The sequence below is a fragment of the Somniosus microcephalus genome, unplaced genomic scaffold (assembly GCF_052327205.1).
Source record: "Somniosus microcephalus isolate GS21.2 unplaced genomic scaffold, FLI_Smic_1.0 unresolved_chr2, whole genome shotgun sequence".
NCBI lineage: Eukaryota > Metazoa > Chordata > Chondrichthyes > Squaliformes > Somniosidae > Somniosus > Somniosus microcephalus.
Window position 1 is genome coordinate 30,828,658 of NW_028225180.1, and position 27,842 is coordinate 30,856,499.

Consider the following 27,842-nt stretch of genomic DNA (forward strand, 5'->3'; position numbering starts at 1 on the left):
ACTATCAGACCTCCTCCACAGGGGACTGATTGAGGCCTCGTCCAGAGGGGACCGACCGAGAACTCGTCCAGAGGGGAATAACCGATGCCTTCCCAGAGGGGAAGAAGGTGGGATGTGCTTTTGAGGAATCTTTATTTAATATATTAAAACAATGAAGCCAGTTTTTGAAAATGTCGAGGAGACCTGGCGTGAGCTGAAGTAAGCGGTGGAGTTTTATTAAGACAACAAAGGAACAACAACAATAACTTGCATTTATATAGCGGCTTTAATGTAATGAAATGACACAAGGCAATTCTCAGACAAAATTCGACACTGAGCAACATGGAGATTTTAGGGGAGCGGGCCCAAAGCTTGGTGAAAGAGTTAGGTGTTAAGAAGCGTTTAAAGGAGGGGGAAGGAGAGTTAGAGCTGCGAGGAGATTTAGGGAGGGATGTCCACAATTTATGGCCTTCACAGCTGAAGTCATGGCGCCAATGTGGAGCAAGAAAAGTCGAGAATGTGCAACAGGTCAGAGGTGTGGAGAGATCTCGGAGGGTTATAGGGACACTTGTTACAGAGTGTGACTCCTCACTGCAAGATACAATCACTGTACACAGGGACACTTGATACAGAGTCCGAATCCATACTGGGAGAGACAAACACTTTACACAGGGGCATTTGTTACAGAGTCCGACTCCTCACTGGGCGAATCACCCACTGTACACAGGGTCACTTGATACAGTGCCTGATGACTCACTGGGAGAGACACACACTGTACACAGGGACACTTGTTACAGATTCAAATGCCTCACTGGGAGAGACACACACTTTACACAGGGACACTTGTTACAGAATCTGACTCGTTACTGGGAGAGACATGCACTGTACAAAGGGAGACTTGTTACAGAGTCTGTCTCCTCACTGGGAGCGTCACACACTGTACACAGGGACACCTGTTGCAGAGTCTGACACGTCACTGGGAGAGACACAGACTGTACACAGGGACACTTGTTGCAGTGTATGACTCCTCACTGGCAGAGACAGAGATTGCACACAGGGACACGTGTTACAGATTCAGATGCCTCACTGGGAGACACACAAACTGTACACAGGGACACCTGTTACAGAGTCTGGCTCCTCACTGGGAGAGACACAGATTGCACACAGGGACACTTGTTACAGATTCAGATGCCTCACTGGGAGACACACACACTGTACACAGGGCCATTTGTTACAGTGTCTGACTCCAGACGGGAAGAGACACACACTGTACACAGGGACACTTGTTACAGAGTCCGGCTCCTCACTGGGAGAGACACTCACTGTACACAGGGACACTTGTTACAGAGTCTGACTCCTCACTGGAAGAGACACACACTGTACACAGGGACACTTGTTACAGAGTCCGGCTCCTCACTGGGAGAGGCACACACTGTACACAGGAACACTTGTTACAGATCCTGACTCCTCACTGGGAGATACACACACTGTACACAGGGACACTTGTTACAGATCCTGACTCCTCACTGGGAGATACACACACTGTACACAGGGACACTTGTTACAGATCCTGACTCCTCACTGGGAGAGACACACACACTGTACACAGGGACGCTTGTTACAGAGTCTGAAACCTCACTGGGAGAGAAACACACTGTAAAAAGGTACACATGTAACAGAGCCTGACTCCTCACTGGGAGAGACACCCAGGAGCACTGAGTGCAATTGTCAGTGTCCCACTGCAGCCCAGACTGAGCCCCACCCTGGGCCCATCCTGTCTGTGCATTCAGCCCCTGACCTCCTGCAGAAGCAGCGCTGTGGGCCCAGTCGGCAGATTCTTGGTACACTGTGGCTGGGCCTCCGACATCACAATGGGAGATGACGGGCGCTCTCACAGATCCACTCTCAGGTCACGCTCTATTCCCCGCAGCGCGCTCAGAATTCTCTTTCCGGTTGAATTGAATTCATTTTCCCACAGCCTGAAACAGATTAAAGTGTAAACAGGAAATAAACAGATTGAACAGCATTGTAAATATCAGGGAGACTGGGGTTAATATTTCAATAATAATTACAGACAAATGTTACACATAAAAGTGACTGAATCCCATTGATATTTTATATATTACATTAAACATTAACACACTCACCGGATCCGCTCTAGACTCTTGCAGTTCAGTGTCAGGTGGCAGAGAGCGAGGACAGATCGGTCTGTGAAAGAGTTTGACCCCAGGGACAGATCCCTCAGTGACCGGTTTGTACTGAGAGCGGAGGCGAGGTCCTCGGTACAAGAATCTGTGAGACAGACACCACACAGCCTGGGATTCAGGGAGAGAAATAACAGGAATCAGTGTAAATCCCCAGTGTTTATTAATAATACTTTTACTGATACTAATAATAATGCTCAGTGTCAGACAAACAGTTATTATAAACACAATCTCACACAGTCTGTCACTTACTCCAGTTCCTGTATTTTACAATCCAGGTTCCTCAGAGCCGCAGACAATAGTTTTATTGCTGAATCTCCCAGTTTATTATTTCCCAGGCCCAGAACCATCAGTGACCGGTTTGTACTGAGGGCGGAGGCAAAGACCTCGGCACAAGAATCTGTGAGATCGTTATTATCCAGCCTGGGGATCAGAGAGAGATATAACATGAATCAGAGTAAATCCCCAGAGTTTATTAATAACACTATTACTATAAATAATAATAGTGTACAGTGTCGGAAAACCAGTTATTATGGGTCAGAAATTCGGGTTGGAGGTTGCGCCCGCGATCTGCACTTACCTAACGCGCCGGCTGTTGTGCTGTGGGCCCGTGTGGGATTCTGATCCTGGGCCTCCTCCAGGTGCCAGCATGCAGTGCTTGCATATCCCAGGGGCGCAGTTAGTTCGAAGCATCGCCTGGGATCATGTGGTCCATGGAGAGCCAATCGTAGCAGGGAATCTCTGTTCTTAGATTTGACAGGAAGACCTGTCAAATCTATGAATAGAGATCAGCCCCAAAACCGAACTAAATCTTCAAATACATTTTTTAATAAATCACATTTTTAAAACAACTATAAATTACATAAAATAAATATTTTAACCAATAATTTAAATTTTTGGAAAAATTAATTACAGTTTTTAAAGGGGCTAAAAATAAACTTACCTTTCTTTAAATTATTTAATAATAATAAACCTGTGGAATAAATGTTTTAATTTTACTTAATTCACCACTTACCTTGTTAAAAACAGGCCCGGCGCACGCGTCCTACCTGTGAACGACTTCCTTCAAGGGAACAGAAGTTCCGGTTTCCCATGCATGTGCAGTGCATGCACAAAACTGGCACTTTTGTTGGCCCTGCCTGTGAGTACCCAGCGTGTACTCACTCGTGGGGACCCGATTTTCTGGCCCATTATAAACACAATCTCACACAGTCTGCTACTTACTCCAGTTTCTCTATTTTACATTCCGGGTTCCTCAGAGCCTCAGACAATATTTTCATTCCTGAATCTCTCAGTTCATTGCCGATCAGTCTAAACGCAAAGAGAGAGAGAGAAACAAACTGAATCAAACACCGGATCTGATATATTTTTCTCTCTCGGATATTACAACAATCACTGAAAGTGCTCCAGGGCATTAATAAACAGATTTCTCTCCCTGTGCGGTTCTGGTGCGGCCGGGTTCGGTGGCGGGTCGGGTGCGGCCGGGGTCGGTGGTGGGTCTGGTGCAGCCGGGGTCGGTGGCGGGTTGGGTGCGGCCGGGGTAAGTGGTGGGTCGGGTGCGGCTGGAGTCGGTGGTGGGTCGGGTGCGGCCAGGGTCGGTGGCGGGTCAAGTGCGGCCGGGGTCGGTGTCGGGTCAGGAGCGGCCGGGGTTGGTGGCGGGTCGGGTGTGGCCGGGTACAGGGTCGGGTCGCGGTCTCGCTCTGGAGAATGCGAGGAAGCAGGATTGATTATGTCATTTAATGACACTCACATTGAGATTGACCATTGTGCTACAGTATTGAGGTGCTGCAAACACTGACAACCTCTGCACCTAGGATCTCCCACAGCAAACAGGGTGATTCTCTTCACTTCCGTTGGATGGAAGAGACCAATGCAGCCTCGTTGCACATTGCACAGTGGGGCTCAAGCAGGAATGTCATTAGGAGGACCAGGCTGCAGTGGTGCAAACCTTTCAATGATCTCAGATCACAAAACATTACTGCAAAGCCACACTCAACCACATCCTGCTGTGCCACTCATCACATCCCCTTCACTCTGCCTTCCCTGCCCTACTCCTGAACATTCTTACTCACACCAACTTACCTTGCACCTCCACCCATCCCTCTCTAACTTTATTATCACATCCCCATCTCACTAACCAAACTTCACACTCTCACTCATCCTAGTCAAAACATATCAACTAACAACACACAAGGATAGGCACTTGTATGTTTTAGCCAATGTTCATGTGAAGTTTCGCTTAATGTGGTGTCAAACATTGAAATCTTTATTTTCAAGACTTTCCATTGTTCGACACATTAGTGTGCACCTTTGGATGTGGCTTATTGAGTTGCAGTGAATGGTGTCTCATAACGGTACCCCCAGCAATGCTGACGAGTGTGGCAGGAATGGTTTGGTCATGTAGGGATGCTTTAAGTTGTTGGTTTGGGCTGGTGGCAACCTGGCGCATCATGTGGCATCCTGGGGGTGCAGCATCAAGTCAAGAAAATCTGGCCATGCTGAGGCCATCTCTGGCGTCCCGGAAAGCAATGTGGACAGGTGTTGATGCCCTCTATGCTGTGCAGCATCAGGAGTTGCGGAACAGTTTGGTGTTGTTGGTGGTGCTGCTGGTGTTGGGGCTGATCGTGGTGGGATTCTGAGGCACAAAGTGAGACAGTATTTTCCTTAACCATGCTGATGTAATAGATGGCAGGTGAACTTGAGATGACAGAAGCGATCTGTCAATGGTGAGGGAGGTGGTACAATTGAGGGGATACTGGATAGAGAGTTTGCTCCAAACACTTGCAAACTGCATAAAGCCCACTCTGTCTTCCAAATGCAGTGACCAGCAGCTTCTGAGCTTGGAAAGTGAACAGCTGTGAGATGGGAGATTTTATAGCACATTTCCAGCTGTCAAGTAATCAAATGATTCTATGACCATTCAACTACCGCCCTGTTTACCTGACGTGATCCCCGAGCAGCGTGGACCACGTGGGCGACCTGGTAAACTCTGAAGGTGAGCTAAAATAGTTGTTAATCCTTTGTTAACAAGGTCATAATGAATTGAATTCCACCACCCCCCCCCCGACCCACGTCGCTGTCTGTCAGGTCTGCTCAGCGCTGACAGATCCAGGAAAAATCCAGTTTTCCTATCGACCCGCCACCGATCGCGCCCGCTGACCCCCGCAAAATTCCCCCCTATTCATGTCACTGGGGATGAATCTCATTCTGTCCAACTCCCCATATATTCAGGGACTGTACGTAAATGTATTTATTAAGTAAAATGCTGTCTGTATCATGCCTTTAAATATGCCTCAGTCCGGTTTCATTCCCTGATGATCAGAATTACCCTTCTGGAGCTCAGTGACTGGCTCCATCATGTCTGGGAAATCCTGTCTCATTTATGCTGCTCCATAAATCCCGGATTTTATGGGAATGGGGCGATTTTCATGAATTATATGATAAAGCGGTGATACCCTGTACTTTATGCTCTGTGCATTATATTAATCTAGGGGTGAGTTACATTGTGAAACGCTAACTGCTGCTGTAAAAATCCATCCCCCAGGATTTTATATAACAGGGAGGATTAATTCTGAAATAAAAGCAGAAAAATGTGGAAATACCCAGCAGGTCAGGCAGCATTTATAGAGAGATAAACAGAGGTAAAGTTTCAGCTCGACGACCCTTTGTCAGAACTGGAAAAAGTTACAGGTATAACAGATTTTTAAGCACTTGTAGGGGCAGGCAAATGTGCGGGAGGGGGTAGTGGAGGAAAGAACAAAAGGGATAGTCTATGATAGTGTGGAAGAAAGGAGAGATTAAAAGACAAAAGGGATGATGGTGCAAGAAAAAGGAGGTGGTAATGGGACAAGTTAAGAAACAAAAGTTGAATCTAGATGAGATGTGAATGGCAATGGGCAGTGAATACGGTATACTAAATTGCAAGATGTACAAGTAAATCACTGTTTTACCTGGAAGTGTTTGGGGTCCTGGATGGTGGGAAGGGAAGTGGTAAATGGCGGGTGTTGCATCTCCTGTGCTTGCAAGGGAAGGTGCCGTGGGAAGGGGAAGGGTTGTTGGGGGTGATTCAGGAGTGAACCAGGGTGTCGTGAAGGGAGTGGCCCCTTCGGAATGCTGAAAGTGGAGGTGAGGGGAAGATGTGTTTTGTGGTGGAATTATGCTGGACGTGACGGAAATGGTGGAGGATGATCCGTTGAATGCGGAGGCTGGTGTGCTGAAAGGTGACAAGGGGAACCATATCCTGGTTCCGGGAGGGAGGGGAAGGGATGAGAGCAGAATTGCGGGAAGGAGAATGGACATGGTCAAGAGCCATGTCCACTATGGTAAATGGGAATCCAAGTTTGAGGAAAAAGGAAGACATGTCAGAATCAATAGTATGCAACGTGGCATTATCAGAGCACCTGCGGCAGAGATGGTAAAACTGGAAGAATGAACCAGTGTCCTTAAAGGAAGCGAGGTCAGATGAAGCTGTGGGTGTCAGAGGGCTTATAATGAATACAAAAATGCTGGAAATACTCAGCAGGTCAAGGCAACATCTGTGGAGACAGGAACAGAGTTAACATTTCAGGTCGATGACCATTTTTCAGAACGGTGATGAAGGGTCATCAACTTGAAACGTTAAATCTCTTTCTCTCTCCACAGATGCTGCCTGACCTGTTGAGTATTTCCAGCATTTTCTGTATTTATTTCAGAATTCCAGAAACCGCAGTATTTTGCTTTTGGTTTAAAGTGAATGTTTTTCAAAAGCTGCAATGGAGTTTATTCTGTCCCGTTACAAGTTTTATAAGTCCCTGTGTTCCTAGTTTATAGTGGAGTGGTGTAACTGGCCTGAGAATTTTTGGGTAATTTTCGGAAGTTCCTTCCCCGATTTGGGCCTCACAGGGTTCACTCCCTCCGGTTTACCCAGGAGCCGCCCGCTGTGTGTGAGGCCCCACCGCTGGCCAGTGCGTGTCTGTACTCCGGGACTAATACCCCACAACACGTTAGATTGGAAACTTTTTACCGGCTGACAGAAGATCCTGAATATCAATCCTTACTCAATGTTCAGGACTGTGTATAGTTGTAAATGTTTAGAGCTGAAATATTTCCCGATTCCACAATATTCCCAATCCAGGAAACTAAACCCTTGACATGACACACCCTGCATGCTATTCGAGTAAATATTGAACAGTTAGTGATTTAAACTTGGGTTTCTCTCCTGTTTCCAGTTGAATTGGTGGGTTTGGAAAATATTTTAAATTCATTTTATCTTTACTGCCGGATTATATTTTATGCTTATCTTCTGCAAAACAGCCTGATTAAATATGATTTATTGTAATTAAATTATCAGACACTCAGGCCTAGAAATTCAGTTGCGTTTGTGCCCACTTATTGGCTATAAAGTGGTTTGCGCCTAAAGTTTTTTACCGCCCGAAATTCAGATGGACCCTAACATCGGCGTTAGCCGGTAGCGCTGCGCCGGCACCGATGACGTCATCGGTGTGCGCAGCACCCCGGTTGCAATGCTATTCCGGCCCGATGGCCAAATTCAGTTGCGGCCGCCTCGCCCGTGGCAGCCGCAAACAGCGTTTGTGAAACGGGGTCTTGCAGCTCCGAAAGGCCGGCGCATAAAGGTGGAGCGGCGGCCGGCCGCTTTCCCGGTGGCCACCTGGCCACACCTCCCTCCCCGGACTCCTGCACCACCCCCCCCGCGGCACTGATGTCTGTGTCCCGCGAGCCCGGCACTTCTCCGTGGTGCCGGGCTCATTTGCCGGGGGAATCCACCGGTGATCTGACGGCTGCAGGCAGCTCCTCCTTAAGAGAAGGAGGAGGCCTGCAGTACCCCAGCCTGCCGCACCGCATCAGGTGCCGCAGCGGGAGCTGAACGCCTGAAAGTGACATTTAACGCCCCTAGTGAGGCGGCCAAACCCTGCAATAGCGCCCGCCGCCGTCTTGGCCCGTCGCAACTGAATTTTAGGCGGGCGCTACGGGAATCCTGGCGAGCACTAAATTTCGGGCGCAAAAGACCTGGCGGGGCCATACCGAATTTCTAGGCCTCAGTGACCTGTATTTGCTGATCCGACAAACACTATAAAATCCCTACTTGTCCATAAGGATTCATTTGAGATTCTCCAGTCCACAGCGATTACAGACTATTGCCTCTTATTTTTGGTCATATTTGTGTCGAATCTGCTTCTCTCTTGTTTGACTGAACTGTTTGTTTACGTTCATTATGGAGAAACAACACAATCTGTGACTGTTCTACAATTCGCCCAACAGTTATAGACAAATAACAGTTACCCCAAAGCCAGGCATTTGTGCAGTACAGGTCCAAGCCGCTGGAGCCCTTCACACTGAATGTAACAGTTCTGCATATCGAGGTCTTTTACTGTATCACAGAGTCCAATGACATGAGACAGGACCGCACAGTCAATTGGGGTCAATCTTAATCCACGAAATGAAAGTGTTTTCACAGATCCCACTGTGGCCCGAGCCAATGCTTTATTCTGAGACTCAAACAGGTAGTGGAATGTGTTCAGGAGGTTCCTTTTATCAGTTTCACTCCCTGTGTTCCCAATCTGTCCTTCAACCTTCTCCTGCACCCAGTCAATCACCCGGCATGTGGTTTGATGAAGAAATGGACCCATAAACTCCTCCAGGGGCCGAGCTGCCTGTGGGGAGGAGAGACCAGCAGCAAAACGGAGAAATATCTCAAATCGCCCATCTTCCTTGCTGAAAGATTCTCTGAGGAGTTTCAGGATGTCCCCGGGATCTGGAGTCAGGAATTGTGCGAGTGCGGCTACAAACTCTTGGATGGTGAGGTGTGGGAATGTGTACACCACGCTCTGGGCAGAATCATCTCTCTCCAAAAGTTCCATCATGAACCCAGACAGGAACTGGGTAGGTTGCAGATTGTACTTGTTCAAATCTCCATCTCTAAATACAATCTTCTTCTCAGAGACTCCTGTGAAGGCCATCTCACCAAGATTCAGTATCACAGCACGGGGGCTTTCAATCTCTCGGCCATGGTTTTTCAGAATGTTGTAGATATAGTAGGAATATAGTTGGGTAATGGTCTTAGGAACTCGCTGCTGATTGCTTTCTCTTTGTGTAAAGAATGGACCCAGTGACAGACCGAGGATCCAGCAGTAGGAAGGGTTGTAGCACATTGTGTACAGGATCTCGTTCTCTTCCACGTGTTTGAAAACAGCTGCTGCCACCTCCTGATCTTCAAAAAACTTGTTGAAATATTCCTTACGTTCTTCACCAACAAATCCCAGGATTTCAACCCAGACACTGATCTCAGCCTTTTCTAATAAATGTAATGAAGTGGGGCGGCTGGTCACTAGCACTGAACATCCTGGGAGCAGCTTGTGCTGTATTAAACTGTACACAATGTCAGACACTTCACACCAGCATTCGGGATCTGTGCACATGTGCTGAGGTTCTGTATTTCTCCGATTGTCAGCAAAATTGATACTGTCCTTGAATTCATCCAAACCATCGAATATAAAGAGCAATCTCTCTGGGTTCTTCCAGAGCTCTCCCAGAACATTCCCAAAGTAAGGATACAGATCCAGTATCAGATTCCTTAGGTTTATTCTACAGCTAATAGCGTTCAAATCCCGGAATTTAAAGCTGAAAACAAATTGAAAGTGTGGATATATTTTCCCAGTTGCCCAGTCATGAACAATCTTTTGTACCATTGTTGTTTTTCCAATCCCCGGGACTCCGCTCACTGCTCCTGAACTCCCAAAATTGGACTTACTCCGGGAAAAACTGCTCTGGAACAATTGATCAGTTCGGATTTTCTCCAGCTCTTTCCGGAGGTGTTTCTCTCTCCACTCTTCATGGTCTCGGCCTCTTGCCAGCAGTTCATGTTCTACAAGTGTCCGATCTCGAACAGTAGAAATGACCGTTAGCTCAGCGTATCGATCAACCAGCTGGAAAATCTTAACCTTCTCCTTTATTAGGATAGTGTTCACTCTCAGTGTTTCAGTTTGTTCCCGCAGTGTTTCCTTGTGTTTCTGTTGAAGATCTTCAAATAGAACAGACAAAAAATGGTCTCAATGTTAGTTATATATTCTAAGAAATCTCCGATTTACTGTTTACAGTAAAATGTCACAGGATCTACTTCGATATTTTAATCAAGGACAGTTAGAAAAGCAAAACAGTTCATGTGAATCTTGGTTGACAGAGTACATTTCTGAGAGATGATCCAAATCTACATGGGACACTAATATTTACTTAACATGGTGAGCTGGGTGAAGGTGAAATGTTCCCTCTGATGGTGAATACTATCTGTCGCACAATGTACTGCCGACATCTCATTACAAATCCACAGGTGAATCTGGTTTTATGGCTGCAGTGGTTATAATGGAAAAATCATTGAACCCCCCAACCAGCAGAGCTGAGCTTTTGTATAAATAACAAATCGGGAATTGGGCAGCACTGAGAGAGGGACAGGTTCAGAATGTACTGATTGGGCAGCACTGTGAGAGGGACAGGCTCACAATGTACTGATTGGGCAGCACTGAGAGAGGGACAGTCTCACAATGTACTTACTGGGCAGCACGGAGAGAGGGACAGACTCACAATGTACTGATTGGTCAGCTCGGAGAGGGACAGACTCAAAATATACTGAGTTGGCAGCACTGAGAGAGGGACAGGCTCACAATGTACTGATTGGACAGCACTGAGAGAGGGACAGACTCACAATGTACTGATTGGGCAGGACTGAGAGAGGGACAGGCTCACAATGTACTGATTGGACAGCACTGAGAGAGGGACAGACTCACAATGTACTGATTGGTCAGCTCTGAGAGGGACAGGCTCAAAATATACTGATTGGGCAGCATTGAGAGGGGGACAGGCTCACAATGTACTGATTGGTCAGCTCTGAGAGGGACAGGCTCAAAATATACTGATTGGGCAGCACTGAGAGAGGGACCGTCTCACAATGTACTGATTGGGCAGCATTGAGAGAGGGAAAGGCTCACAGTGTACTGATTGGGCAGCACTGAGAGAGGGACAGACTCACAATATACTGAATGGGCAGCACAGAGCGAGGGACAGGCTCACAATGTACTGATTGGGCAGCAGTGAGAGAGTCACACACTCACAATGTACTGACTGGGCAGCACTGAGAGAGGGACAGACTCCCAATGCACTGATTGGGCAGCACATAGAGGGGGACAGGCTCCCAATGTACTGATTGGCCAACACTGAGAAGGGACAGGCTCACAATATAATGATTGGGCAGCATGGAGAGAGGGACAGTTTCAGAATGTACTGATTGGGCAGCACTGAGAGGGGGACAGGCTCCCAATGTACTGATTGGGCAGCACTGAGAGAGGGACAGGTTCAGAATGTGCTGATTGGGCAGCACTAAGAGAGGGACAGACTCACAATGTACTGATTGGGCAGCACTGAGAGAGGGACAGGCTCACAATGTACTGATTGGGCAGCACTGAGAGAGGGACAGGCTCACAATGTACTGATTGGGCAGCACTGAGAGAGGGACAGGCTCACAATGTACTGATTGGGCAGCACTGAGAGAGGGACAGACTCACAATGTATTGATTGGGCAGCACTGAGAGAGTGACAGGCTCACAATGCACTGATTGGGCAGCACTGAGAGAGGGACAGGCTCACATTGTACTGAATGGGCAGCACTGAGAGAGGGACAGATTCACAATGTATTGATTGGGCGGCACTGAGAGAGGGACAGGATCACAATGTACTGATTGGGCAGCACTGAGAGAGGGACAGACTCACAATGTACTGATTGGGCAGCAGTGAGAGAGGGACAGGTTCACAATGTACTGATTGGGCAGCACTGAGAGCGGGACAGTCTCACAATGTACTGATTGGGCAGCACTGAGAGAGGGACAGGCTCACAATGTACTAATGTTTGCTCATCTCTTGGGTGAGCTCTTGGGAAATTCTATACATTTCCTGTTAACACGTCACAGGGTATTGTTAGTGTTATTGTGAAGGTAAAAAGGGGATTAACAACAATAACTTGAATTGATATCGCCCCCTTAACTTAGTACAAACGACTCAAGTGGCTTAGCAGGAGAATAATCAGATAAAATGAAACACCGAGCCAAATAAAGAGATATTAGAACGAGTAACCAAAAGCTTTGTCAAGGAGGTAGACTGTTCAGCGTGAAAAGGCGATAAATGAGGTGGATAGGGTTGGAGAGGGAATTGCAGAGTTCAGGGTCGAGACTGCTGAGAACACAGCCGCCAATAGCAGAGGAGTGAAAATCAGGGATGCACAAAGTTCAACATTGAGGAGTACAGAGATCTCGGAGGGTTGTAGGCCTGGAGCAGATTGTAGTGATAAGGATGGGTGAGGTCATGGAGGGATTGAATACATCAATGATAATTTCAAAAGCATGGTTTTGCCAGACCGGTAGACAAAGTAGGTCAGCGAGCACATGGGTGATGGGTGAACGGGACTCGGTGCGAGCAGATAGGCACAGCAGAATTTTGGATAAGCTCAAATTTACAGATTGGTTGCTTGGCAAACCATGGCGTGTTGGAATAATTGTGACTGGACATAGCAAAGGAATAGATGAGGATTTCAGCATTAGATGGGCTGAGGCAGGGGCGCAGGCAGAGAATTTTACCGAGTTGCAAATAGGAGGTATTGTTGATGGAGAGTGTATGGGAGTGAAAGCTCAGCTCAGGATCTAATAGGATGCATTGGTTGCTAACTTTTTGGTTCAGATCACACAGTTGACAGGAAGAGGGATGGAGTCCGTGGCTAGGGAATGGAGTTTGTGGCCGCGACCAAAGATAATTGTTTTGGTTTGCCAATATTTAACAGGAGGAAGTGTTTGCTCAGCCAATACTGGATGTTGGACAAGCTATGTGACACATCCGAGAATTGGAGCACGTGAGAGAGATGGTGGTGCGGTAGAGCAGGATCTCTTCAGTGTAATCTGACATTTTGTTTTCGGATGATGTCGCCAAGGAGCAGAATGCAGATCATAAATAGGAGGGAACCAAGGATATATCCTTGGGGGTTACCAAAGGTGCAGGTGCAGGAGCGGGTAGAGGAGAAAATGTAGGAGATTCGATTATTTTGCTACGATTGGATGAGTCATGGACATCGAGTCATAACGGCACAGAAGGAGACCATTCGGCCCATCGAATCCATGCCGGCTCTCTGCAGAGCAATCGAATCTGTCCCAATCCCCCGCTCTATCCCCGTAGCCCTGCAAGTTATTTCCCTCAAGTGCCTATCCAGTCTATTTTAAAAACATTGAATGTGTCCGCTTCCACCACTTCCATCGGCAGTGAGTTCCAGCTCATCACCACTCGCTGTGTAAAGAGGTTTTTCCTCACATCCCCTCTGTAACTCTTGCCCACAACCTTAAATCTGTGTCTCCTATTCCTTGTACCATCAAATAGTGGGAACAGCCTTTCCCCATCTAGCCTATCCAAACCCGTCATAATATTGTACACATCTATCAAATCACTCCACAACCTCCTTTGGTCTAATGAAAACAAACCCAGCTTCCCCAACCAGTCCTTGAGCTAAGATCCCCCGTCCCCAGAGCCATTCTGTTAAATCTCCTCTGAACCCTCTGAGTGGCCTTCACATTCTTCCTAAAGTGTGTGGACCAGATCTGGGCACAGTATTCCAGTTGTGGCCTAACCAGCGCTTTATCAAGATTCAGCATTTCATTTTGACTTGTGCACTCAATCCCTCTATTTATGAAACCCAAGATACCATATGCTTTGCTAACCACTCTCTCAATATTTCCCGCCCACTTCAGGGACCTATGCACATTAACTCCCAGGGCCTTTGTCCTTGCACACTCTTTAAAACTGTACCATTACATTTAAATTGCCTCTTCCTGTTCCTTCTGCCAAAATGCTTCACCTCACACTTCTCTGCATTAAATTCCATCTGCCACTTGTTTGCCTATTCGGCCATCCATTCGACGTCCTGATGCAATCACTTGGTATCATCCAGGCAGTTTGTCACACCCCCAATTTTGGTGTGAGCAGCAAATTTAGAAATTCTAAATGTGTTCCAATATCCAGCTTATTTAGATTCATAGGTATCAATACATAAAGCAGTGGCCCCAGCACTGACACTTGGGGAACATCACTGTCTACCATCCTCCAGACTGAAAAGCAGCCATTTACCACAACTCTCTGTTTTCTGTCCCTTAGACAATTCCTTATCCAAGCTGCCACTGACCCACCTTTTCCATGAGCCTCAATTTTTATAACCAGCCTTCTATGTGATACTTTATCAAACACCTTCCTAACATCCACGTGGACAACATCCACTCCATTCCCTTCATCAATCCTCCCTGTTATTTCAGAAAAAATTTCAATTAGTTCAGTCAAACATGATCAACATTTTACAAATCCGTGTTGCCTCTCCTTAATTAGCTTAAACCTCTCCAAATGCCCGTTAGTTTTATCCTTGATTATTGTTTCTAAAACCATACCCACTGCTGATGTTATAATGACCGGCCTATAGTTACTAGGTTTGTCCTCACACCTTTCTTGAACAATGGTGTCACATTTGCCACTTTCCAATCCTCAGTCATCTCCCCTGCCTCTAGGGAAGATCTGGAAATTATGGCCAGCACTTCCGCTATCTCCTCCCCAAATTCCCTTAGCAACCGGGGATGCAAGCCACCTGGACAAGGCGACTTATCAACTCTAAGCAAACACAGCCATTCTATTAAATCCTGCCTATCAATTTGCAACCCTTGCATTGCTTCTAACTTTTCCACTCCTACCGATATTTTATCAGCATCCACTTCCTTAGTAAACACCGATAACAAGTACTCATTGAGTATTCTAGCCTTGTCTTGCACCTCTAAACATATAACATCTTCTTTGACTCCAATAGGCCCCACCCCGCCTCTTACTACCTGCTTACTGCTTACATGACGGTAGAAGGTTTTTGGGTTCACTGTTATTTTAAACTCCATTCTACTCTCATATACTATCTTTGCCAATCTTATTTTCATCTTCACTTCCCCTCTCAAGTTAATGGCCCAGAAATTCGGGTCAGGGGCTTCCCGCGGGTGCAAGCCCCCAACCTACACTTACCTAGCGCGCCGGCAGTTGAGCTTTGGGCCTGTGTGAAATTCCTCTCTGGGGCCTGGCCCAGGCCCAGACCCAGACGCACTGTGCTTGCATATCCCAGGGGCATAGTTAGTGCGATGCATCCCCTGGGATCACGTGAGCCATGGGAAGCCAATCGGAGGAGGGAAAAGCCCAGTCATAAGATTGACAGAAAGACCTGTCAACATGTATGAATGCCGAGGGCTCAAAACAGTTATTAACCTTCAAATAAATTTATAAAAAACATCACACTTTAAAAAAAAACTATAACTTACATTAAATAACTATTTTAAACAATAATTTAAAATTTTGAAAAAAATAATTTTATAAAAAAACGGGGCTAAAAATAAACTTACCTTGCTTTAAAGTATTTAAAAATAATAAACCTGTGGAAAAAATGATTTAATTTTAATTAATTGAGAAGTTACGTTTTAAAATGCAGTCCTTACGCCTGGTTTTTACATTTCTAAAATCTAAAGACTTACCCTCACGGAAAAACCTGTAAAGAAAACGGAAGTTCAAAGCGCACGCGCAGACTCCCGCGCGCATGCTTTCGACCTCTGAACCCCTTCGTTCAGGGGATCGGAAGTGCCGCTTTCCCACGCTTGCGTAGTGCATGCAAGAAACCAGCACTTCCACCGGGTCCACGCGTGAGTACCCCGTGCGTATTCACGTGTTGGGACACAAATTTCTGGGCCGTTGTATTTCGCCTGGTTCTCCCTTGAAGAATTCACCTGACATGCATCATACACCCTCTTTTTCGGTTTCATTATCTTCTCTATCTCCCTCCTTATCCATGGAGCCCTTGCTTTGTTTTTTTTAGCCTTCCCTCCTCTTGGATTGTTCCTAGCCAGTACTTGGAACATCTCCTCCTTAAAGATCACCTATTGTTCCATTACAGTTTCCCTGGCAGTTTGGATTCCATTTTACCCTGGCTAGGTCCTTTCACATCTCATTGAAATTGGCCCTACTGCAGTTTAGAAGTTCCACTCTAGATTTTTCCTTGCTCCTCTCCATTGCTAATATAAAACATACGATACGATGATCAGTCGTACCCAAGTGTTCTCCCACAGAAACTTGGTCCACCTGGCCCACCTCATTCCCCAGCACCAGGTCCAGCAATGCCTCCTTCATAGTTGGGCCAAGAACATACTGGTCAAGGAAATACTCCTGAAGACATTTCAGAAATTTCTGCCCCTGCATTACCTTTACAGTAGCATTATCCCAATCGACATTTGGATAATTAAAGTCCTCCAATATCACCACTCTATTGCTCTTTCATATCTTTGCGAATTCCCTGCAGATTTGCTCCTCCACCCCTCTCTCACTATTTGGAGGCCTATAGAATACCCTCAATAGCTTGATCATATAGCCTTTCTATATCTATATCTTTTTGTTGCTCAACTATAAACAAATTGATTCTGTCCTTGTCCCCTCAAAAACATCCTCCCTTTCCAACACTAAAACGTCTTCCTTAATCAGCACTGCCACTGCACCTCGCTTTTTTCTTACCTATCTTTTATGAACACCTTGCACCCTCGAAAATTAAGTGCCCAGTCCTAATCGTTTTAATGCCAAGTTTCTGTAACTGCCAGATCATCATACTGCCACAAGGCTAATTGTGCTTGTAGCTCACAAAACTTATTCACCACACTTTCTTCGTTTGCGTACATGCATTCTAAATATATTTTTGAATTTTTCGTAGTCTTTCTTAGTCTGCTCCTATCTAATATGGTACTCCTCTTTTCTATTCCTATATGCTACTGATAGTGCCCATGAAGTTTAATCCGTCCAGATTGTACAGGTCCCAACTTGGCCAGAAAAGATCCCAATGCCTCAGAAATCTACAGCTCTCCCTCCTGCACCATCTCTCCAGCCACGCATTCATCTGTTCTATCCTCCTATTCCTGTACTCGCTAGCCTGTGGCACCGGGAGTAACCCAGAGATAATTATCTTTGAGGTCCTGCTGTTTAATCTCTCTCCTAGCTCCCTAAACTCTACCTGCAGGACCTCATCCCTCTTCCTGCCCATGTCGTTGGAACCAATATGGACAACGACCTCTGGCTGTTCACCTTCCCCGATCAGAGTGTTTTGCAGCCTTTCAGCGACATCCTTGATGCTGGCACCAAGGGAGGCAACATACCGTCCTGGAGTCACGTCTACAACCGCAGAAGCGCCTGTCTGCTCCCCTAACTATAGAATGCCATGTCACTATTGGTTGCCACTCTTTTTCCTCCCCCCCCCACGTGCAGCTGAACCACAAGTGGTGCCTTGCACTTGACTCTGGCTACATTCCCCAGAAGAACCATGTCACTCACCAGTACTCAGATCAGAATACTGTTTGGTGAGCGAGATGCATTCTGATGTCTCCTGCACTACCTGCTTGGTTATTCTCTTCTGTCTGGTGGTCACCCGAGAGACAATTTGATGTGTTTGTGGGGACACGGAACAGACGGGCAGGTGAGATTTTCACTGTTACAAAGACAGACTTGTTTGCATCAAGTGGATATATTCTGCACTTCAGAATGTTCCTGCTGTAATTTTGTTTCAGAAAATACTAACACTGTTTGAATTGTGATGCACATACAGACCGCATGGCCTCAAATTGGATTGGGCGTGAAAACGGGGGTGTGGTGAATGGAGCGTGCACTGCAGAATCCTCTTAGCATCGAATAAGGCAGAAGCTATTATTTGTTCTGATTTTAATGAACCAGTGGTGCGGCTGGCACTACCCATACTATTCAATGGCTATGTGACTGTGTTTTCTTTTGGCCGGGGGTGGGTGCTAAACATCGGGCCTCCCTGACTCAACTTAAGAGGTAACCAGCACTTTGTTAAGGTACTCTCTGGGAGAAAATGGTGAATTGGTCAAATGGCTGCTAGAGCTACAGACAACAGCAAGCATTAGGAAAGCAAATGGTATGTTCGACTTATTACAAGAGGATTTGAGTATAATTGTAAATATGTCCTCCTGCAATTATGTAGGGCTCTGGTGAGACCACAACTGGAGTATTCTGTACAATTTTGGTCTTCTCACCTAACAGAGGATATATTTGACATAGACGGAGTGTAACTAAGGTTCACCAAACAGCTCCGGGGATGGGGGGATTGTCCTATGACTCCTTAAGTAGACTGGGCCTATATTCTCTAGAGTACAGAAGAATGAGAGATAATCTCATTGAAAAATACAAACTTCTTACAGGGCTTCATAGGGTAGATGCAAGGAGGATGTTTCCCCTGGCTGGGGAGTCTAGAACCAGAGGGTCACAGGCTCAGAATAAGAAGTCGGACAGTAAGGACTGAGATGAGGAGAAATATCTTCACTCGGATGGTGGTGAAACTTTGGAATTCTCTACCCTGGAAAGCTGTGGAGGCTCAGTTGTTGAGTATATTCAAGACAGAGATCGAATGATTTTTGGATATTAAGTGAATCAAGCGATATTTGGATAGTTCAGGAAAATGGAGACATGGTAGAAGATCAGTCATGATCTTATTGAATGGCGGAACAGACTCGAAGAACCAAATGGCCTACACCTGCTCCTATTTCCTATGTTTTTAGATGGTGCCCCCTAATGCCCTAGAGGCCCTGATCGTGGCAGTGGACAGAAGGAGGAACATGCTCCGTCCCCTAGTGGGCAAGAAATTTCCAGTCAGCAACCCCATCGACAGTGTGAGAGGTGGCAGAGCAAATCAAGGAATCAGAGAATGATGGAAGTTTATGGCACAGAAGTAGGCCATTTGGTTCTTCGTGCCTGTGCCAGTCGAAAAAGAGCTGTCCCGCCTAATCCCACTTTGAATTTTATGGCCCATCAAGTGCAAATCCAAGTACTATATCAAAGCAATGAGGGTTTCTGCCTCTATTACCCTTTCAGGCAGGGTGTTCCAGACCCTCAGAAACCTCTGGGTGAAAAAAGTACTCAGCTCCCCTCTAATCCTTCTACCAATTACTAGAAATCTCTGCCCCCTGGTTACTGACCTCTCTTCTAGCGAAATAGGTGCTCCATATCCACACCATATAAGCCCCACATCATTTTATGCACCTCCCTGATAATTTTAGCTGTGGTAGAGGCTTAGCTCCCAAGACATGGCTGCAGTTCCGTAATGACAGCATTGGGGTTGTCAAGGTAAGAATATCACTCTCTTACCCTCTGCTCACAGCTACCCTATCTCTAGCCTCATAACTCACTACACTCATAATACTACCCAACCCAATGCTCTTCACGCTCCTACAAGCACTGCATCACAAATTACTATATATTCTTCCCCTCAAAGTCACACACCCCAAATCTAACATCTCACACGCTGCATATCAGCGTTCCTACCATGACATGCACATTTTCAAACACCTCACAAGAATGTTATGAAAACATTCTCTTCATTCTTGCAGAAGTTCAAGTGGACTTGAGACTTGAAACTCTCACCAGAAGAGGCCAAGCCTGTCTGCACACACTCTCCCACCGCAGAGAATATGTACTGACCATCACCGGCAAGGTCAGAGCCTTGTCTGCGGTGACTGATATCACTGGAGGAAACGTTTCAGATTTCCTCACACCGTTTCCTATTTTTCACTTTTTACATCTATTTCTCCTAGATACTGTGCAAGACAACCTACAGATGTTTTCACCAGAACAATTAACGCTCTCTCTCTCTCTCTCTCTTTCTCTTTTCCAAATTTAATCTAAAATATAACAACTGGCCATCTCTTTCAGTTCAGCTGCTGAAGATGTTGACATCCTTCTGCCAGTAGAGGAACAGGAGGCTAGTCTTCCTGGAGATGCAACATTACTCGAGCTAACCATCGCAAGTAGCATCTCAGATATTGGCACCACAGGTGCTTTAGAGGCTAGGATAGATAAGGGGTCCTTGCATGGTGAATGTGCAGGAGATGTGGATGGATGATTGGGCACGTGCTCACTGGAGGGAGAGACCACATTCTAGCTTTGCTGCAGTGGACTTAGATACTGACTTCGAGGGGCCCACCTACCGAAGAAAGCTGATGGACATATACCAGGAAATGCTCGGTGCACGGGGCAGCCTTCTAGTGCACAGTGTTGCAGACCATGGAGGTGTCCAGCCCCAACTTCTGTAAAGGCTTTGCGCAGGCCTGGAGCCCACTCTGTGCAACACGGGCCGAGTGATCAGCTCCATCAGCACACCAGTGGAGCCCACCATAATGGCACTAATAGGAGCACTGGTGGACTGGCTGCTGGCATCTTCCATGGCAGCTGACGTTGCTGCTAGGAGTGCTGAGGGACAGTCCCAGGACGATGGCCTTGGCTCCATGGGAGAGGCACCTACTGTCCTCTCTCAGGAGGACAGGATGTCTGCTCCCCCAAAAGCCAGTCCACCAGTGCTCCTGTTAGTGTCAAACAGCCACCTGGGCCCACGTCAAGATTCCGCAGTCTGCAGCCGGCCATGTTGAGCACAGGGCTGCTCGAGTTCACCCATCACAGCCATCTGAAGTGTCGACAAGGGTCATTCAGCAGCGTTCCAGCTCAAAAGCTGTAGCCACAGGGGAACTACCCCATAAGAGCACTAGGATAGGGAAACGAGCAAGCAATACAGACACAAAACCGCAATTTCTCTTGCCGAGGCGGGTTAAGTGCGACCGAGCTTGGTGTCGGATGGCGACACCGTTCCCGGCTCCATCCCGCTGTGTGAGAACCATTTTCCATTGATAGGGCTTGTTAAGCCCCACCCTGCGCGGTTCCAGGCCAATTAAACGGAAGCAGGTCTGGTAACGTAATTTCGTGACGTCTCATCTGCCGCTTTTCTTAAAGGACCCATGTCCAAGTATATTTTGACATTTGTGCTGTCAGTGTTCTACAGTATTGAGGTGCTGCAAACACAGACAACCACCGCACAGATGTGCACGGCTGAACCCAGGCTCTCCCTTGACTCTCTCTAATTACTTATAGAGGGATTCACAGCAGGCAGGGAGGTTCTCTTCCCTTCCAATGGGTGGAAGACACCTCCCCAGGACACCAACACAGCCTGGTTGCACATTGCACCGGAAGGCACAAACATGGTTGTAATCAGGAGGACCAGGCTGCAGTGGTGCAAACCCTTCAGTGATCTCAGTAGTGCACGGAAAGTTACTGCAACGCCACACTCAACCTCATCCTGCTGTGACACTCATCACATCTCCAACCATCTGCCATCCCTACCCCACTCCTGCATATCCTTGCTCACACCAACTTACGTTGCACCTCCACCCATCCCTCTCCATCTCACTCGCTACCCCTCACACTCACCCTCATCCTACTGCAAGTATACCAAAAAAGAACACACAAGGGTAGGCACATGGGTGCTTTAGCAAATAGTCATGCGAAGTTTGTGGTGGTATGCTGTGAAACATTGAAATCTTTATTTTCAGCGCATTGCGTTCTTGGACAGAATTGTCTGCACCTTTGGAATTGGATAAGTGAGTTGCAGTGAATTGTGAGACCCAACGGTATCCCCCACAGTGCTGATGAGTGTGAATGGAATGGTTTGGGCGTTGTAGAGATGTTAATGGTGCGGGTCTGTGGTCGTGCCAACCTGGCGCATCATGTGGCAGACAGTGTTAAGTGAAATAAATCTGGCCATGGTGAGTCCATCCCTGGCATCCTGGGCAGCAATGTGCTCGAGTGCTGATGCCCTGTGTCCTGTGCAGCATTTGGTTATTGCGGAGCAGGTTGGTGTTGTTGTTAGTGATGCTGGTGTGGCTGGTGCAGCTGGTGTTGGGGCTGATCATGGTGGGATTCTGAGGAACTAGGTGAGCTTTTTTCAAGAGTACCGATTCTGCTGGAATAGGTGGCAGCTGAACTTTAGATGACGGAAGCGATCTGTTAATGGTGAGAGAATTTGCTCCAAGGAGGTGACAAGGATAGGGAGTTTACTCCAAACACTTCCAAACTGCATAAAGTGCAAAAGTGGGTTGCAACTCATGAAGGCTCCAGCATCGACGTTTGTAAAATGAACTGCTGTGAAATGGTAGGTTTTAGAACACTTTTGCATCTGTCACCTACTCACAGCAATGGAGAGTCATTAAGAACACAACATACTTACCTGACATAATACCCGCTCTCCAGGCACGTTGTTAAAAACCTGGTAAAAGGGTAAGTACATGGGGAAATTATGCTTAACTACATTTTAACCAGTTTTTCAGTATTTAAATTGGCTGACCCGCCGCTTGGTGCCGTGCATTCCCGACATCACAGCGAGGCCCGATCCACACTTCAGGCTGGAAATGTGTGTACACTTCTTGTCCAGTATATTGGCCACAGGAGTCCGATAACCTGCTGAAAAACGTGCAGTGCGCGACCAAATATCTAAGCCAATGGTTAAGCACTACACTCACTGGTACATCATCCATTGAGTCATCCAGGGAAGCCCCAATAAATTGATTTTCTCTGCTAATTAATCGCTTTATTAGACCGACTGACAAACTGGGAGTTTGATGTTTTATCCTGGTCAGTGATGTGCACTGGCAGCAATGGCCAATCGCATGAACAGTTGAATAAATTACTGGAGTAATGACAACATCTGCAAATTTACAGATAATCCCAAGCCGGGTGTGTATTGTAACTTCATCCCACACCTTTCAATGACACATTTCAGCATCAATGACAAGTGAAAATGAAGTTGAATGCTGTTTGCCCAGCTGTTGAATATTTCACCCCCAGATTCTAAACATCTCGAAACCAATGTTCAAGTTGAAAGCCTCTGATCATCAGAACCGAAATAATCTGTTTGAAATCATTACCCCATCACCTACCTTTCAGTTGAGTGGGAAGTTCGGATAAACATTTTGTGGCTTCCACGTCATTAATTCGAAGGAGACCTGTTTAAATAAATTAGTTTTCATGAAAGCCAATCTGTGCACTACTTTAGTAAAATATGGAAATTTAGATGTGAAGTTGAATTCAGTGAGTGATTTTACTGTACCAAATTCCTGTATTTCTTTCAGTATTTTGTCCAGCTTTGGTACACCATGGCGCATTTTCACAAATGATTCCCACATTGTCCTTTGGGCCTGAGAGCCTTTCTCCATCACTAGATTTAGGAGAAGTTTGGAACTGTCCGCCCGGTTTCTCTTTGTGAGCTCAATGACTTTCTGTAAAGAATAATAATGAATATATTGATGAGCGGAGAGAAAGATTAATTTAGCCCCATACTCACCATGTCTATTGAATTCAATATGTTTGATTCCGTTCAACAGCAGGACCATGATAATTCATTTAATTGGCGTGAATATTAGTTACAGATTGGTTAATCTTTTGACACTAACTTCGCCAGTCTGTTTGACATGGATGAATGACGATGTACAGCAGAATATTGGGCAGCAGGTTATAAATCCTCAAGCACACGTATTTTACTCCATCTCAGGAAATGCAGATACTCTGAGGTCCATGAAATTTCAATGAATCATGCAGGGAGTTATTGAAGTGGTGGGAAAAACCGCTTCTCCATGGGAATATGCCAGTCTATTTTACCTAGAAGCTCTCATCCTGCTAAGACCATGTAGACCCCACCCCACCAGGGACTGTACTTCATGTATTTAATCTCCACACCTCAATCTCCCCGCATTAATCTGAACACAGCTGTCTGACTCCATCCAATGCTGTCAAGGGGAATCCTGAATATCTGCTCATTGACATCGCCACTAATTAACTGTGGTTTGCTTATTTATACTTATTGCTTCTGCTGTAGCAACAATATGTTCTCTCCAATAATTTTTTCACTCCATGCTTATTTCGATAATACACATTTTTATTCAAAATACACCTATTTTTTGAGAGGTGTTCTGGACACATCAATGCTTTCGATACTGGACGGGCTGCCACACATTCAATTCAATGTGAATTGGGGATGACCATTGGTCTCGTCTGAGACTTGTATCATGTGTCTGGGTTAGTCCTTACGGTCCAAGGTCCACAGTTCGATTGTTTTAACTTTTCAAGCATTCATAAGACCCAGATAATGATCCACTGATCTGTTTTTTCCTGTAAGTTGATAAATTCAGCTCTGTGACTGTGGTTTATAATGGAAGGTCCTAGGTCCTAGTATGACCCGTCCTGCCCTGCTCTGACCCCACTCCACATTATTCGTTCATTCTGATGTTAGGGGGCTCAATACTGCTCAGTCTTTTGTGGTCTGAGCAATGCTCTGAGCAAATATTGGCCATGAATGGGAGTGTTTAGCCTAATTTGATAGGGGGACGTGAACCAGGATATAGAATTAGAGAGGACAAGCAAGTTGTATCGTGCATTGCGAGATACAGATAGCCCTAGAATATGAAACAATCCAGAAAGAGGAGGAATTACAGAGGAGAGATATGCAAAAATACTAAGGCTTGTTTAGAATGCATATACATCAATGCACGGGGCATGACCAATAATGTTGGTAAGCTGCAGACATATGGGTTATGATATAATAGCTATATGGAGTCCTGCCTCAAACAAGGGGAGGCATCAGAACTTAACATTCCTGGACACAGTGAGTTCAGGGGGAATATGGAAGAAAAATATTGCGGTGGGGGACGGTGACATTTGATTGGGGAATACACATCGTAAATGCTAAGGAGAGATGGAACTCCTGAAATGTTTAGACGTGAACATTCTTGATTAATACCTTTCCAGCCCAACAAGGAAGGAAACAGTGCTTGATCTATTTATGGGCAATGAAGTGGGAAAGCGGAGCAGGTTTCAGTGGGACAGCATCTGGGGAACAGCGATCACAATGTTATTAAGTTTCGGTTAGTAATGGAAAGGGACAATGAACAATGAACAATCTAAGGTGAAGATGCTCAACTGAAATTGGGCTTACTTCAGTGAGGTGTAAACGGATCTGTTGAATTGGAAACAAAGATTGGCAGGTAAAACAGTATATGAGTAATGGGAGGCATTCAAAGCGGAGATATCACAGGTACAGACCAGCCCCGTTCCTATGGGGGGGGGAGAAGGGCATCCAAATCTAGAGCTCCCTGGATGACTAATGTTATAGAGGTTAACATTAAACAGAAAAAGTTGGCTTATAATAAATGTCATATTCATAATACAATAGAGAGAATCAAGAAGAATAGAGAAAGTGCAGAGGAGAACTGAAACCGGAAATACGAGGGGCCAAGAGAATGTATGAGAAAATATCATTGGTTAATGTAAAGGTGAATACTATAGTCATTTGGTAAAGGTTAATCAAACAAAAGGTGGGGCCGATTAACAACCAAAAAAGACATCTTTTGTGGAGCCAAAGGGCATGGCTGAGGTGCTAAATTAATACTTTTCATCTGTCTTCACAAATGAAGAGTGTACTGACAATGTCACAGTAAATGAAGACATAATAGAGAAATTGGACAAGATGCAAATAGGTAAAGGGGAGGCGCTTAAAATATTGGCAGCAATTAAAATATAAACCCTACCATGTCCGGATGAAATGCATCTTCAGTTGCTGAGGGAAGTAAGGGTGGAAATTGTCGTTGTTTTAGCTGCAGCCTTCAAAACTTCCAATCCTCCTTGAACATGTGAGTGGTGTCAGAGGACTGGAGAGTTGCCAATGTCACACCCCTGTTCAATAAAGAGGAGAGGTATCGCATCTACAGGCCAGTTGGCCTAATGCCAGTGGTGGGGAAACTGTAAGACCATCATACAGGACAAAATTGTCACTTGGAAAGACATATGTTAACAAATTACAGAAAGCACCAGGGATGAGGGACTTCTGTTACATGGACGGGATGGAACTCTCTGTTTAACACCCCTGATCTAGGTGTATTAATTAGGGCACTGTCAGTAATTCTTTGGTATCCCGTGCTGAGAACTTGCCTGGATTGGTTAGTATTCAGACTCCAATCTTTTCTACTACTAGGTTGGAAAAGTTAGGAACGTTCTCCTTGTAACAAAGAAGGTGACCTAATAGGCATATTAAAGATGATGAGAGGTTTTGATAGAGAAGATAGAGAAAAACGATTGCCTCTGGTGAGTAGTTCAATAACCAGATGTCATAGCTTTAAAATCATTGAAAAAGATCTAGAGGGAGGATGAGGCCAATTGTTTTCACTCAGAGTTGTCAGAATTAGGAACGCTGTCCCTGAAAAGATGGTGAAAGCTGATTCCATAAATAATTTCAATGGAGTTGGACAAGTACTTGAGGATGAGGAACTTACAGGGCTATGGACAAAATGTTGGAACTTGGGTCTAAGCAGGACTATTATTTCAAAGAGTGAGCAGAGACACAACACATCGAGTGGCCTCCTCCTGTGCAATACTTTTCTGTGATTCTACTAACTATAGCTGTATAATTTGCTTAAACATCCTGAGGCTCCTCATAGAACCAACAAGTTGATTTAGCTCTGGTATCTGAATCAATATAAATTGGATCATTCTATTCGGTTGATCCTAAGCTCCCCACAGGTTATTTTTTGATTGCTTGCGCTGTTTGGGTCCAAACCTGTTCACTGATTTAGCATTTTCAAAAAAAAATTAGTTTCATTTTGCAGGCACATGGTTATCTTCTCACAGTTCCTCGATTTACTTTAAGTAGTTTGTATATCAGTCAACTCATGAACTTCCATCCAAATCCCGTCAGTTGATTCCTGCCTTTCTGTTTCCCAGTACTACTAAAAGTACAAGTTCACTTTGAATTCAGCCCACAAAGGGTTATATCGTAACTGGTATCTTAACCTTTCTTTGTACAGATACTGACAGATCTGCTGGGTATTTTCACTTCTGTGTTGTTGTTTCAGATATACTCCATTAACAGTTATAATCCTTTCTTTCCTATTTGGCCTGTTTCTCTTCGGTAACATTATATGGTTCTAAGATCTGACATCCTGTCAGTTTTGTGATGTTTTAATAATTCAAACTCATTCTGTGTCCCTCCCTCTTACCCCATGTTCTTTTCCACTGAAATGCTTCTCGTATGTTAACAACGAGCTGACTCCGTCCACCCCTTCTTCAACCGCATTTTCCAGTCTGTCCCAGTAGAAATTCGTCAACTTGAAAAGCTTGCAATCGTTGCACTTTGTCAAGATCTCAGTGATTGAAGAGTTCGGATCTGTGAACACAAATGGAGAAAACTAAACACATTATCCACTTTATATCCAAGCTGCAACATTTCCTCTTATACCAAATGGCTGAAGCCTCCTGCGAGCTATATCGAACACCTTGTGAAAAATCACATTCAACGCACTTGCTATATCTCGTCGATCTACAATTTCAATTCTTTAAAAAAAGTTTTTAAATTTTTCAAACACGATTGTCTACAGCTAATCTGTTCAAGCCTCCCCTGATCATTCCCTTTATCTCAACGTTCACTAATTCAACCTTAAATTACAAATCCGAGGAGTCTGCTCATGACTGCCATAGACTAAATGTTCCAGTTACCCGATTTTTCCTCTCTCCGCCATTGTTGAACAGAGACATTACTTAGGCTCCTTCAGTGTTCAAGTATATTGCTTATATCTAAAGAGAATTGAAAAATTGTGGAGTCTCTCTCCTATCTCCTCTGTGACTTCCTTTAACGTCCTGGAATGCATTTTCTCGGGGGCCAGTGACTTATCCACGTTGCAATTTTTCTAAAATCCAAATCCTTCT

General features: G+C 45.5%; 1 protein-coding gene across 2 annotated transcripts; it reads right to left on the minus strand.

Moving 5' to 3' along the window:
- Positions 1-189: 189 nt before the first annotated feature.
- LOC147092415 (NACHT, LRR and PYD domains-containing protein 3-like) lies at positions 190-27,304 on the minus strand. 2 transcript variants are annotated; one of them, XM_085975912.1, is made up of 8 exons: positions 27,137-27,304; positions 23,200-23,368; positions 23,030-23,095; positions 8,463-10,200; positions 3,408-3,494; positions 2,436-2,606; positions 2,127-2,294; positions 190-1,958 (listed from the first exon to the last, which is right to left on the minus strand). In XM_085975912.1, the coding sequence occupies exons 2-8, from the start codon at positions 23,303-23,305 to the stop codon at positions 1,871-1,873; spliced, it is 2,424 nt and encodes an 807-aa protein (XP_085832038.1). In that variant the 5' UTR covers positions 23,306-23,368; positions 27,137-27,304; the 3' UTR covers positions 190-1,870. The 2 variants fall into 2 exon arrangements, with proteins under 2 accessions (XP_085832038.1, XP_085832037.1); XM_085975911.1 differs by lacking the exons at positions 23,030-23,095; positions 23,200-23,368; positions 27,137-27,304 and adding an exon at positions 22,438-23,021.
- Between the last annotated feature and the right edge of the window lie 538 nt (positions 27,305-27,842).

Excerpts from the sequence above, each read along its gene's own strand:
- LOC147092415 (XM_085975911.1), bottom strand. The coding sequence starts at position 22,627 with ATGGATGATGTACCAGTGAGTGTAGTGCTTAACCATTGGCTTAGATAT. Across the intron at positions 3,495-8,462 it reads CACAAATGCCTGGCTTTGGG|ACTGATCGGCAATGAACTGA; the intron begins GTAACTGTTATT and ends CTTTGCGTTTAG. Across the intron at positions 2,607-3,407 it reads TGTAAAATAGAGAAACTGGA|GCTGGATAATAACGATCTCA; the intron begins GTAAGTAGCAGA and ends TCTGATCCCCAG.